The sequence below is a fragment of the Lolium perenne genome, chromosome 4 (genome assembly GCF_019359855.2).
Source record: "Lolium perenne isolate Kyuss_39 chromosome 4, Kyuss_2.0, whole genome shotgun sequence".
Taxonomy (NCBI): domain Eukaryota; kingdom Viridiplantae; phylum Streptophyta; class Magnoliopsida; order Poales; family Poaceae; genus Lolium; species Lolium perenne.
In genome coordinates, this window is record NC_067247.2 from 257,937,152 (window position 1) to 257,951,117 (window position 13,966).

The 13,966-nt window shown below is 44.1% G+C and overlaps 3 protein-coding genes across 5 annotated transcripts; 1 reads left to right on the forward strand and 2 right to left on the reverse strand.

Moving 5' to 3' along the window:
- Window positions 1-1,675: 1,675 nt before the first annotated feature.
- On the reverse strand, window positions 1,676-5,371 carry LOC127332162 (uncharacterized). 2 transcript variants are annotated; one of them, XM_051358424.2, is made up of 6 exons: window positions 4,998-5,368; window positions 4,725-4,831; window positions 3,039-3,147; window positions 2,794-2,955; window positions 2,411-2,584; window positions 1,676-1,965 (listed from the first exon to the last, which is right to left on the reverse strand). In XM_051358424.2, the coding sequence occupies exons 1-6, from the start codon at window positions 5,223-5,225 to the stop codon at window positions 1,930-1,932; spliced, it is 816 nt and encodes a 271-aa protein (XP_051214384.1). In that variant the 5' UTR covers window positions 5,226-5,368; the 3' UTR covers window positions 1,676-1,929. The 2 variants fall into 2 exon arrangements, with proteins under 2 accessions (XP_051214384.1, XP_051214382.1); XM_051358422.2 differs by lacking the exon at window positions 1,676-1,965 and having other exon boundaries at window positions 1,972-2,584; window positions 4,998-5,371.
- A 1,148-nt stretch (window positions 5,372-6,519) lies between these two features.
- On the forward strand, window positions 6,520-10,141 carry LOC127332161 (mitochondrial fission 1 protein A). The gene is made up of 5 exons (XM_051358421.2): window positions 6,520-6,726; window positions 7,608-7,737; window positions 8,547-8,668; window positions 9,280-9,343; window positions 9,754-10,141. Exons 1-5 carry the CDS (start codon window positions 6,634-6,636, stop codon window positions 9,852-9,854), a joined length of 510 nt encoding a protein of 169 aa, XP_051214381.1. The 5' UTR covers window positions 6,520-6,633; the 3' UTR covers window positions 9,855-10,141.
- Window positions 10,142-10,302: 161 nt separating this feature from the next.
- Window positions 10,303-12,025, reverse strand: LOC127332160 (annexin D3). Of its 2 annotated transcripts, XM_051358420.2 has the most exons (6): window positions 11,857-12,020; window positions 11,629-11,774; window positions 11,308-11,541; window positions 10,984-11,199; window positions 10,744-10,830; window positions 10,303-10,668 (listed from the first exon to the last, which is right to left on the reverse strand). In XM_051358420.2, exons 1-6 carry the CDS (start codon window positions 11,930-11,932, stop codon window positions 10,465-10,467), a joined length of 963 nt encoding a protein of 320 aa, XP_051214380.1. In that variant the 5' UTR covers window positions 11,933-12,020; the 3' UTR covers window positions 10,303-10,464. The 2 variants fall into 2 exon arrangements, with proteins under 2 accessions (XP_051214380.1, XP_051214379.1); XM_051358419.2 differs by having other exon boundaries at window positions 11,308-11,774; window positions 11,857-12,025.
- Window positions 12,026-13,966: the final 1,941 nt, after the last annotated feature.

A 13,966-nucleotide genomic window follows, 5' to 3' on the forward strand; every position in this document is an offset into this window, starting at 1 on the left:
GCATCGATTGCATGCACTGGTCATGGAAGAACTGCCCGTTTGCTTGGCAAGGTATATACAAAGGACGTCATGGATATTGCAGTGCGGTGCTTGAAGCTGTGGCAGATTATGACCTGTGGATTTGACATTCTTTCTTTGGCATGGTGGGATCACACAATGACATCAACGTGTTGCAGCAGTCTCCAGTGTTCAGCAAACTAGTGGAAGGTCATGCTCCACCATGCAAATATGAGGTCAATGGCCACCAATATACCAAAGGCTATTATCTAGCAGATGGTATATATCCAAAATGGGCCACTTTTATCAAAACAATCTCGAATCCATTAGGTCAGAAGAATTCCCACTTTGCTTCACGACAGGGGCTTGCAGGAAGGATGTCGAGCGGGCATTTGGTGTGCTTCAAGCTCAATTTGCAATTGTCTGGTACCCTGCTCTAAGCTGGTCTCACGATCAAATGTGGGAGGTGATGCAGGCTTGTGTGATCATGCACAAGATGATCATCGAGGATGACCGCAAGAAAAATGTCAGGACACATGTTGGTCCCTATGAGTGTCAGGACCCTCTTGCTGAGGTTGATCATGAGTTGTCTGCATATTTTGCTGATTTCCTCGTCATGCACGTAGAGATCCGTGACAACAATGTTCACGAGCAACTTCAAACTGATCTCGTTGAGCATTTGTGGAGGATCAAATGATTATCAGCAAATGTTGCGGCACCTTGATCTAGCCCTATTTATTTGTTTAGTTGTTTTATTGTTTGTTATATTTTAATTTAAAAACAATCTCCGCAAACATATTTATTTGTATGCTATATTTAATAAATGGTTATATTTTCATGTTTAGGAGCGGCGTGGGGGACGCGACTGGGGAGCGACGTCCCCCAAACCCGGCACGAATAAAATACGTCCCCCAAACGCTCGATCCAGCGCCGTTTGGAAAACGGTTCGGGGGACGCGACTGAAGATGGTCTAAAAACAACCTAAAGAAAAAACAAAAACCCTCCGCCAGTGAGAGCCAAGGGCCCCAAGGCGAACGAAATCTTAGATGGGTTTTGTGGCGACCTCCTGATCGGCTTTCCTGAACTCCTGATGTACCGTTTCCTTGAGTATCATTCCTTGATTCGGTTGCTGAACTCCATGGTACAAACTATTGTACTGGCAGCTGTCATTTATACCAACCTGCCCTCTGGAGTACAAAAGCTAGGCATGTGCGCAGGCAACCAAATCCCTGGTTTTCGCACAAATATTTCTCGTGCGACATGAAACTGCCACTCAAGTTACGGATCTGTGTTTGGTCGGATTTGAGGACACGAACCCTCGGGAACCTCGGCAGACAATCTGCTCAGGAGAGGTGCTGGAAAAGCTCTCAAGACACAAGGATGTCAATATCATGTCGTCAGCAGAATGAAATCGCTGGTCGTCTTTCTCCAAATGGCCATTCGGCAAGGACTCAGTGGTCTGTGGTGCAAGCTGCTAGAGCAAGTTCAAACTCAGGTTTTAAACGTAATTATCTGTTGATGGGATCGTTCTGTAAATTTCTGTTTGTAGCAGTTGATCTGTTTGTAGAAGTTGATGCGATGGTTCCTGTCTTCCTGAACTCGATCTGTTTTTACCCACAGAAATAGAAGGGTTTTTCTCTGCTTCAAGAAGGAGAAGGAAGAAACGGCACAGCCCAGGTACACCAACAGTACGTGTTGAAGATCAGAAGAGACGATCACATCAGTAGCTAAACACACCGAGTGCACAATGACAACTAAGGCACGGGAAATGTTCCAACTCTCAGCAGCTCAACGCTTCTAAATTACTGAACGAACATGATTTATTTGTGCATCAGACGCTAGAGCAGCAAGGATGGGTCACTGCTATTTACCTACGTGCATCATGACCACACTCCAGGAAACCCCTTTGCCCGCGACGATAGCCAGTGCCAGTTATCCCTTCACCTCGACTCCAATCCTCTCGGCGACCTGCATCACGATCAAAGGTCCGGTATAAGCAACGATACGAATTAGACAGACTGCATTTTACTGTGTATATCTGACTTGCAACCGAGTAAAGTAGCACAAACAAGGACTGATGCGAGTTGAATCCAAGGACAGAAAGCTCTTGGCTATTGGCACACCCTTCTTCCTGGTTTCATCTGAGCCTCAAGTGGGTGTGCTCCTCCGGATAGAAAAAGGGAAGTTTACCCCAATGGTGACAGGTTAGAGTATCCATCCATTTTTGCGTAATGACAAACTTAACATGTCCTTAGTATCCAAACTACTAGTATTATTTTGTGGGGGACAAATGAACTAACCACAAATGTGAGCATCATTTTCCTAGTGAAGAGATGTGTAAGATACTCTGCTCCTGAAACAATTTCCACGAGAATAAAATGATCAATGTTGGGATGGAGAAGAACAGAAATACCTCCTTGAAAGAATAAACATCACTGCCCCAAAGCCACGCATCACAGCCTGCATCTCTAGCTCCCCATACATCATTTCTACGATCATCCCCAACATGCACAGCTTCTTCAGGTTTGACATCTAAAAGCTCGCAGGCCTTCAAAAATATTGTTGGGTTTGGCTTTTCTGCCTCAACCTGCTTGTACAGTATTGAGAAGAAATTACACACAGAAGATTTTCCTAGAAATAATGATAACACGGAATTTGGAAGAAAAATAAATAAAACTGACTACACATAGCTCATAGGCAGAATATAACACAAACATGCTAACTTGCAGCTGTACAGGAACAGAGAGAGCACTGAACCTTAACATCTAAGCCATTTTGCAATATCAGTCAACATACCTCAGCAGACACTGCAACTGCATCAAACCAGCAATCACATTTCAAGGCCTGTAGAAGTGGCCGTAGACGGGTATCAAAATTGGAGACAACAGCAGTTTTAATACCAGCATTTCTTAAAGCTTGAAACACATGTTCAGCATCAGGATCACAAAGCTTCCAAGCCTAGCAAGCATAAACAGAATTTCTCATTGTGTCTATCAGGCAAAGAAAATTAGTTTGACTTGTTAACCACAGTTAAGCCTCACCTTTTCTGTCATATAGTATTGGTATAGTTCCTCAAAGTACTCCAAGTCTGAACACCCTGTAGAAGATGAGACTATGTGTTGCCAAAAGGTTCTTCCGTCATCGACATATCTGGACCAAGTTGGAAATAAATAGAATGAGATCTTCGGTCAACAGATAGGACCTGAGATCAGTAACATACCACACACAACAAAGGAAGGGATTATGCTCAAGCGATTGAAGATCCTCTAAATGAGTGCAGGAACCCACATAATACTATTTCAGGATAATTTTCCATAAAGTGGTTTTGCTAATAAGTAATAAGGGAAGAATGAATAAGTGGAAGAACATAAAGAGCTTAGCATTTAACATGCTGCATGAACCAGGGAGGCACATAAGATCAGAAACTGTGTCAAGCTTTAACAAAACAAGCTCTATCATGCTGGAAATTCTGGCAACTCCATAACCGAACCTTTTAGACATTATTAAAGATGCTAGCCTGATGATTAAGGCACTGACTATGCCGATAGAGGGTGGCAAAACAAAATGTGCACCACTTGGTAAGTTGGTATAGTTATTGGATTGCAAATGGCAAATGTGTGACCCGATGTTCGCCATATAAATGGCATAGGAGAAAACAGGGATGGTCGAGGATGAGGATTATGTGGTGGCGGACGATGCAGTGGCTTAAGAGGCAATGGAATCGAATGTTTTGGAGGAGGAGGTCGCAGCACCGCCCATACGCATGTATTACACATGGTGACCTTGGTGAAAGAAATGAAGAAGACTTATGAGAAATTCAGAAGCCACAGCACCGGTGGTGATTAACATGCAAGTTTAGCTAGCCATTGATATATGTTCAATCACGAGGTTCTGTGTTTATATAAAATAGCAAGATATTGAGAACTGAGAAGTACAGCAAGAGCTATCGGAAGTTACAATTAACAGAAAGAGGCAAAGGGGTGTCTTGCGCATGGGATCCATGCATAAACAAGAGCTGCAGTGCAGAAGCGGTGGCGGAGCTTGGCAGGAAATGCGAGGAGGCCAAGCAGACTACGTGTGCTTAAATTTTGAGTACTGTTTGATATTTAAGTGGTATATTTAAGGATTTTACTCAAGAGTAGAAGAGGTCACGGTCCACCTTGACTATAGAGAAGCTCTGCCACTGCAGCAGTGTGCAGGCATGTAGAAGAACGAGTCCTTGATGGTTATCCCATAAGACGTACGAGAGGTCCTAGCTGAATTGATGTAAATTCGTTGGAATTAGCACATGGATTTGGGGACTTAAAACAGTCAGAGTGAAGGGCTTGCAGGGTCTTGAGACCATAGCTGAATGCGTCCGTTAACACTTAACACCATTCAGCTGAATTTCCAGTATAGAAGTTCCACTAATAGATTTTAAGAGCCATTTGAGTCCATTTAAAGGTGCTGGCGATTATGGTCCCAGAGACAAAGGCATAGTCCCTATCGTTGTAATTTGCAAATCTGGTGATGCCAATTTTCCATCATTTCCCTTTTTATTGTAATTTGCAAAATAAGGGATGCCACTAATCAGCACCTGAACTAAAAGCAGCTGATATACAAGTGACAGACTAGTGGTGTCTAATGAGAGCACTAGGCTGAAGAAGTGCGTCTGCACTTCAAAAATGTTCAGAGTCAGATTAGACAAGCCAGTCATTAGGACGCGTATATGTGTCAGAAATCCACACCTGAGCCGTGATCTACCCCACGGTTGCCCATACGCCCACCGGTATCTCGCCAGGATCTCATCTTCAGAGTATTTCACCCCATACTTCTCGCCAATGCTCTTGTACACCTAAACAGAGGTGGAACGAGCCGATCAGATACAGGCATTGACAGATCCATCCACGATGACCAGCGAGCGCTGCATCATGGCGTCGCCGCCGACACCTGACAGTCTGACGCCGCACGCGACAGTCACCGGATCGGCATTGATGAGAAGGGGAAGGGGCCGGACTAACCTGGGCGGTGGGCTGCGCGGGGACGACGAGGGTGCCGACGGCGTCGACGAGGAGGGCGCGGTGGGTGACGTCGCCGTAGATGGACTTGCGGTAGTCGTAGTACTCCCGCGCCGCAAAGAGCTCCCACCTCGCCCCGCGTTCCCTCGTCTCCGCCTCAGTCGCAGACGTCCCCAGCCGCCGCAGGCCGGCCAAGAGCGCCGGCGCGCGTGCCCTCGCTGCGGCCGACATTTTTGCGGGGAAGGAAATGCGGGTGAATCCGTGACCTCGCGGACTGAGATTCGTGCGCGCAAGGGTGGTCGATGACAGAGTGAGGCTCCTCTCTGCTTTTGCTTGCTTCTTCCTCTCGGTCTCGGGCAAGAACCGTGCTGGAATCCGTGCGGTTTCCGGGTTTTGGTACTATGATCCGCGGTTTGAGAACCATCTAGAACCCTCTTTAACAAAACAAGTTTTCTATTCATCGTGGTGATAGGTTGCAATTTGTGTTTTCTTTTCTGAATGGAGATAATATTTATTTATGCTATGTTGTTACGTCGTGGAATATTAATGTTAGGCTTTTAGAAATTAGAGATATTGTTTAAGTGGTTTTTTTTTGCGAATATATTGTTTAAGTGGTTGTCTATGTATGGCTCTATCATTTTTAGACTATATGTCTATATCCTTCATTTTTACGAAAATTATTTATTTTTATGTTACATATGTTTTTTTAAAAAAAATTATTTAAAATATATCATGATATTAGCATGATATAGCGTGTATAGCGTTTCAAGGAGGCTGCCAATATTTTTTAGCACGTTATTTTAAACCTTATCTAGAACATATTTTGATGACAAATTGGCTTGCTGACCAAATTTGTTGGCTGAGCGATGGTGTTTAACTTTTAAAGTTTGTGAAACTGATAGTGTAAGAGCATAGTGCAGTGGAGGAATGGAGATCGACTCGTCCACATCTTTCTGTTCTTGAACTATTTTTTCTTGCATCAGCGATAATTCTATGCTCGTGATGTCATTGTACGTGCCAAGTTAAGACCTGCTTCATGAAGTTACCCATAAATCACCGGCGGACCTAGCGTGTGACCTGATATGTGAAGGGAAATGCAATTCTCGGGTGAGGGGAAGGGAACAAATAATTGGAATGAAGGATAAAATCTCATTAATGTCTTCATGCTCCGAGAAGATCACATCCAATACACATAATACAGTTTTTTTTCCTCAATCTGTTCTTAATGCTAGTTTAAAAGAAAACGAGGCAGTGGCACCATACAGATGTTTTCAGAACTTGTATTTTACAATTTCGTATAAGCAATTATGTCTGAAAATTTAGCATTTTATAAGCTTGGCTGTCCCTGTTTCCAGAAATTTCTGGCCCATCATTGGCACAACTCCTTTGGACTCGTTGACACAACCGTCACGCCATGAATGGATGGATCGGTTCCTCGCTTGGCTACCGGCTGGCGGTGGCGGCTAGTTCAACTACTTAGCAATTTCGGTTGGGTACCTTCCTTTCTTCCTTAGTCACCAAGGTTCCATTTCCTTCCCCAAGCAAAAACCTCCTATAAAACACAACTCGCCCAAACACGGATCAAACGACCCCAGAAAAAAGCAACTGAAAAGAGAGGGCGGCGACGAGACGAGACGAGATGGAGGGGCACGTGGGGCAGTTCTTCGAGTCGGTGAGCTCCATCTTCCGCGGCAGCGACACCCTCCCCGTCTGCGACCGCGACATCATCGCCGTAAGCACCCTCCCGTCCCCCGCTCCGCCCCTTCCTCCAGAAGCACCATGGATGCTTTGACCTTCTTCGTACTCCGCTCTGTTGTTTTGGGGCGCCGAATTCCCGCTGGGATGTGCGGGGATTCACGAATTAGGCGCGTTTTGGTAGTCCGTGCCGGCTTGTTAGTTCCTGCGCTTCGGGGAATTGCGTGGAATTTTGCGTCGGGGCATGGGGATTTTGGGGGGTTTGCTCTGCTCCGCTGCCGAATACCTAGATACTTGCTCCACGCTTTCGTCTACCTAAAATAGGTGCTCGTTATGCTACTTCTAGCGGCGTTCGGGTATCAGACTATGTGATTCTGCCACTTGATTACTCAGTTGAGCCAATTCCCGTGCGTCCCAAAATGTGTCACCCATATCAAAGCGCGGTGTGTTTCCGGGGCCGAATTTCCGGATTGCGCCTGGATTAACGAATAAGATGTGTGTTGGCACCACGTGCTGGCACGGTAGCCCTTGATTCTCAGCGAATTGTCGGGAAATTGTGGTGTGGTCATGTGGATTTCAGGGGCTAACGATTCCCCAGTTCATGTGTGCTTTCATCTGTTCCAGATCGGTTTTGTTACTTCATTGGCTGTGGCGCTCAAGGATCAAACATTTTTAGGGCATTTCATGTTACTTTAACTGGTCACTTGATTCTGAGATATGATCTAGATATGCTGTTGAATTGTAGAATTAGCTTACTCGCTCCACCCTCACGCTACTCTATGTGAAGCTAGATGAACCATTATCCAGTTATGTGCTTCCATGTCCAGTTGGATTGTGCTTGATCATGCATTATTACGCTAGCCTAGTCCTTACGTGTTCTGGTCTAATATATATTATTGTCCGTGTTTTTTGTATCAGGGTTGCGAGAGAGAGGTTGCTGATGCTGCAAATCAAGAACAGAAGAACGAGAGCCTCATGAGGCTATCCTGGGCGCTTGTTCACTCTGGGCAGCCTGAGGATGTCAACCGCGGCATTGGAATGCTTGAAGGTGATGCATCTATACACCTTTCGATGATAACAGGAATTGACTGATATGACTAGTTCACTTCTTCTAAGATACGAACATTCACTGCATTTTCTGAACATTTCTGTTAAAAGGTTGTATTCCTAAGTGAACAAAATAGAACTCACGTAGTACTTGACTTATGATCATTCTCAGTGTTTGTTCCCCATGTTCATTCTGATTTTGTTTCAAAATGGTACTAGTATATTCTATTTCTTAAATTTTCAATTGTTGTTGATCGTAAATTCTTTGGAGAATCTATCTATTGAGAAGATTTGTTAAGTTGGAGGGCCATGCCCACATGGCATGCCTAGGTGTTGTACAAGTGTCGTCAATTGGAGCTCTGATCTTCTCTTTATGGACTGATTGGAACATCAGTTACTGTAATTGGTTGTGCTATTTTTCCTCTTCTTAAAGCAATGTTGCAGAAACCTATCTAGTATTCTTAAAAAGATTTGAAGTGTCCAGCCCTCTGGATGCCCATTCCAGCGCTTCCTTTCTAACAGCCACATCTGAAGAAACTTAAACTTTATTGAACTGTCATTAATATGTGACACCATCTTTTTAAAGTAAAAGCGTGCAGAATTTAAGTTGATTTGCAGCACATATAAGTGAACAGCAATGTATGTTACTCAGCCCCTAAATGTAGGCAATCCTAAGCTTCTAATCTAGGACATTCATTTCAATCAAGCCAATCCTGCTGACTATAAGATTGGTGTTCGCTTGTTATTCTTACATTCTTTACCGCTGCTTTCGCTCCGGAAGAGCTCATGATTTATGCTGGCATTTTGCAGTTTCTTTGGGCAAGTCTAACACCTCACTACAAACGAGGGTGAAGCTCTATTTGTTGGCTGTTGGACACTACAGAAATGGGGATTACACAAGAAGTCGTGAACTTATCGAAAGATGCATACAGGTTTGATTACTTGACATATCATTTCATTTGTTGCTACAGCCATGAGCTCATAATTACTATTATCATCATTACAGTTATGGATATGGACTATATTTAACTTAGTTCCGGAACTTTTATGGGGTAATTTCATTTTTGTTCTATATTATTCTTTCCTTGGTGAGGCTAACTTGAGTCACTGTAGAGAAGTGTTTTATAGACTGTATTCCACTCAGTTTGAAAGCTTTTATGGTGCCAATTGAGGGAGTTTTAACTTTTTATCCTGATGTTATTTCTTTATCAAAATAAGCCATGTCATTATTTATTTATATTTGAAAAAAACATGGACTTATATATGAACTATGATCATGTTATTAAAACATTTATAAAAAAATAAATATATCATGCTGGAAAGCTATGCATAATTGCTCTATTTGGTACAGGCTGCTGCCAGTTCTGATGATTGTAATGTCATTTTTCTTATTTATTATTATTTTGTTGGTGATGATAGTTTGACTTATTGTAGATAAATGGTTAGTCTGTAGCTTAACTCTGTAGTGTTTATTTAAATCATGACACATTTCTGAATTCGATGCTAAATTGCTAACTAACGTGCACTATGACGTTTTCGCCAGATTCAACCTGACTGGAGGCAAGCTCTCACTTTGCAAAGGCTCCTTGAGGAGAAAACCAAAAGAGGTAGGATATGTCACTTAACATGCTATGTCCAATCTCGGACTAGGTAACTAAATGTACATTGTTCTTTAGTTTTTGCCATCTCAGACTAGATAAATGAGTATAGTAGTTATTAATTTGGGAATGCTACTGTAAATGCCAAATACACTCGACAGGGCAAATGTTCTTTAGTAGCAAATGCTCTTCACATATACTGCAAGCCTTGGACGTCGTCAGCCACTGCTGTCAGTGGGGGCACCCATTAAATTTGAGATCAAGAAAGCACATGTTAAGAGTTATACTCTCTGTTTTTCACATGCCTCGAAAATAAATGTTGGTCCATCCTCTAATTATTTGCCACACCATTTCTGACCTGTACCACTTGGTTCCATTCAAAGGATTGACATGACTGACTGGCTGGTGTATAAATGCAGATGGTATGATTGGCATGGCCATTGTCACTGGCGCGTTTGGACTTGTGGGGCTTGTTGCTGGTGGAATCATAGCGGCCGCTTCATCATCCAGGAAGAAATGAGGCTCTAGTATGAAGTGAATAAGATGATCAGATGAGCAAGAACTTGATGTGAAGTTGTGTTGTCCTACTTTAGTACTTGTAACCATATGCAGACTCGGTCATCTTTTCATGGTAGACTGATTACCTTGTGTTCAAACAAGAGGCTTCGTATGTAATGTAAGCTTGAGGGTAGATACAAGGCCACCATGAGTTCTCGGTTTCCAAAATTTCTCCATTTCTGTATTGTTGCTGCTTCTGAATAGATGAATGCATGTCAAGAGAGAATGAGATGTTCTGCCTCCTGATAACACAGTTCAGAATTGGATAATAGCATCAGATGGAATGATAATAGATTGTTGCCTGTGCTCGTACTATCCCCCCTTACAAACAGAGAATGAGCTGTTCTGTCTCCTGATAATACGGGTCGGAATTGGATAATAGCATAAGATGGACAGATGAGAGGCCTCGATAAGAAAATGAGGTACTTATTTGGTCTTTGCACATCGAACAAGGTTGCAGTTCACCATCGAAAACAGTTTCCTCAACACAAGATGATAAGTACAGTCTGTTGACCTTTATTTGATACAAACACCCACAACTTTACACATCCCTCCTGCAAATAGAAATTCTTTCAGTCCTCGCTCCCTACCAGGGCCAGCAAGATATCCAGGTAATACCCCGAACAATCGCCGACGACATCTTTTGTCACCGTCGTCTTAAACCTGACCTTGTACTCCTCTTTGATGTGCTTCATGTCGATATCAGCCCGTGACACGATTGCCCTGGTGAGCGCGTCCTCGTCTGTTCCAAGTCCAAGGATGGAATATCTGATAACCTGACGAATGTAGAATTTGTGTCATGGCTTTTGCAGGAATGGAATGGAATAGCGCTGTCCCGAGGTCACTCTTACCTCTGCGAAGTGCTTCTCGGGGGATGTGAGGCACCAGACGGCGATCTTGAGCATCCTTGCAAACTGGCTGCTGCAGTTGTCGATATCCTGCAGCGGACAACAACAAGCGGTTCAGTTCAGTTGACTTGCTAAGCTTAAGCTAGCTGTTGGTGGTTGATTCATCAAGTGGAATGAGCTTTATGTATCATGAAAAAATACTAGCAGTCTGATATAATTGTGGTGGGTAAACAACAAATTAACCTGCTCGATGTCGCTGCCATGTTCCTCCTTGTAGCACTGGAACGTGGCTGTGAGCTGCGACTTGCTCCTGGTGCTCACGATCCGGAGGACCTCGCTCCCGTGCGGCTGCTTCTTCCTCCAGATGGCCTCCGCCAGCGTCGCCGCCTCCAGCCTCGCGAGGTCCGCGTCGACGGCTTCCTCCGCGCAGCGGTACGATCTCACCAGGCTCACCAGCAGCTGCAAAGAAAGAAGCAGGACAATTAAGCAGCGACTGACAGACATGATTGATTACTCCCTGAATTTGTTGTAATAGTGAATTTCTCCTGTGATGACGTTGTCACCTACCGTTCTGAGCGGCTGCTGGAACGCGGAGGAGGCGGCGACGTCCTCCTCCAGGGAGCAGCCGAAGAGGGAGCGGTACACGCGGCGGACGGCGATGAGGTGGTCCGGCGTGGACGCGCAGGAGGCCTCGATGAGCACCCACGCGTCCTTGTCGTCGCCCCGCTTCTTCTCCAGGGCCGCCCTCACCAGCTTCGCGTCCCTCTCCGCCGGGTCCGTCGTCAGGAGGATCATCGCTTTCTTCACGGGCAGAAAATGCAAAAAGACCAGTCCATCATCGATCGTGATCTTACATCGATCGCTTGTGAATGCGAGACGGGAGCGTACCTGGAAGTGGCTGGAGAGCTCGGAGTCGAGGCGGGTGAGGAGCGACTCCTTGTAGACGCTGGCGTAGGCGCGCCGTATCTCGGCGCGCTGCTCCCCGGTTCGCCGGCCGAGGATCTCCACCAGGGCCTTCTCGTCGGTGCCCCAACCTTGAAGCAGAAACGGAACAAAATCAATGAGAACTTGACGACAAGTCACCATTAACACGCCACTAGAAGCACGCAGGGTTACCTTGCATGGCATTTCTCAGGCTCTCGGCGTCGGCGGCCGGGGACGGCAGGGGCGTCGGGACGGCGATGGTCGCCATCTCTCCCGGCGCGTGCTACCTGTTCTCAGACTATCAGTTCGGAGATGGCAACCCCAAGGTTCGGTAACGTACAGGGGAATGGACGGTTCAGTTGAGAGGGAAGGGGGACGAATTCGTGAACGAATTGCAGCTAGCTTTTCTTCTCGGTACAAGCATATGCGACCCTACAAGAGTCTAGATCGAACGGTCGGGCCCGATGTACAGTTCATGTTTTCCCAGTGTGCATTGCCCTTGCTCTTTCAAAGAAAAAAAAATCTATTTCTTCCCCTTATTAGGCCTGTTGAACGATACGATCCTGAGAAGATCATGTGCCAACTAACTACAGCTCTAGTTAATGGTTAATCAATCAATAAACCCTTCTATTGTCAAAGCAGCCAGATGGGCATGATCGTTGAAATAGCTGAGCTATTATAGCTCGTGTATCTTTAACCTGAAAAAAATTCGAGCGGTTGCATCGGATGGATTTGTGGAGCTTTTGGAGCCGGGGCGATGCCCTATTTCTCTAAAAAAAAAAAGATTTGTGGAGCGCACGTCCCCACCCTGGACTGGACATTTTCTCAAAGGAACTCGTCTTCATATTAATCTGGCCATGCATGCCACGGCAGAATAATATATTCGTGTGTGCTCCACGAGGATTAGGAAATGGTTGACAGCAAAACTACAATGAAATGAAATTCTAAATCCACAAGATGTGGCAAAGAGGAAGGTGAATTACTTAAAGGGAGAAACAAATAATTTGGCACATTTCACAAAAGTGTAGCAACTGGGAAAATAGTAACACACAATACTGTAACCTTAATTGCTACATAACCACAATGTTAGAATCACCATTTTGTATCTTGTCAAGTAAATATCAAGGAACCACGGCTACTAAGACGAAAGTTCTAGAGAACCACAACTTCAGAATTATTTTGACTTAATCACAACTGTCAAACCGTTATTGTTACAACCCACCTAAATATCATGCTGTAACTCAACATACAACAATTAGAATTGTAGTCCTCACATATCATAGTACATTGGAGTAAAAAAAGGTGTATACATGCTGCCACGTCACCTACTAACCTGGACGTGAGTCTTGGTCAGACTCGATTGTTTTGGTTCGACTCATGTCCAAGTCCGAAGTCTTCTTTGACCTGGGCGTGGATCTCGGGGTGAGATCCTTTGTTGTAGTGTCCGTTGTAACATCCCAAGGCTTTACCCCTACATATTAGATTTGTTAGTTAATTCCTTTTTGCATTATCATGCCAGCATGCATCATACCACCTAGCATTATATTAATTTCAAACCCTAAAATAATTCTTACAAAACTCAATTTTGGCTTTTGCTAAAAAAACAATCTATGGTTTTATGAACTATTGTCCTTCTTTTACAAAATAAAACCCATACTAAATATTTGGGAATAGAAGAGACACAATACTGAGTGGACAATAATAGTGCGTCCTATTAGCTATGGTTTAGTGATGGTTCTTTTGAAAATGGTGGAATTCCCAAAACTTCGTTGGAAGATTTGTGGTTTCTTGATATTTAATCTTCTAGTTATATCAACTAATCCGATTAAAAAGAACATGCAAGATCTCTCTTTTTTTTTTTGCGAAAAACATGCAAGATCTCTTGTCTCCTAGTCATCTATCTATCATATGCACCACATCTCACGAATTTTCTCACATCTGCCAGGCCTCCACACACCCTTGCCCATTGCATTCTTCGCGAAAGTGAATATTCCATAAATAGTTGCACCCACACCCCATGTCACATGTCATCCTTTCAAGCTTTGAAAGTGTGAAAAAAATCATAGAAAAGGGTTATGTTGTATCTTGCGTGTCTATGAAATTTTGTACCAAAATATGACCACACGGGTGACCTCCGCGCACTGAAAATGACCTAAGTTAATAGTAACCTATGCTATTCACACTTTTTTGTGTGTGTGCAACCAACACAGTGTCTTATTTTTGGATTAAACTGTGTAGGTGCACAAGATACAGTAACACATTTCCATTTTGTGAAAACTTAGAAGCACCGCATGCAACATGG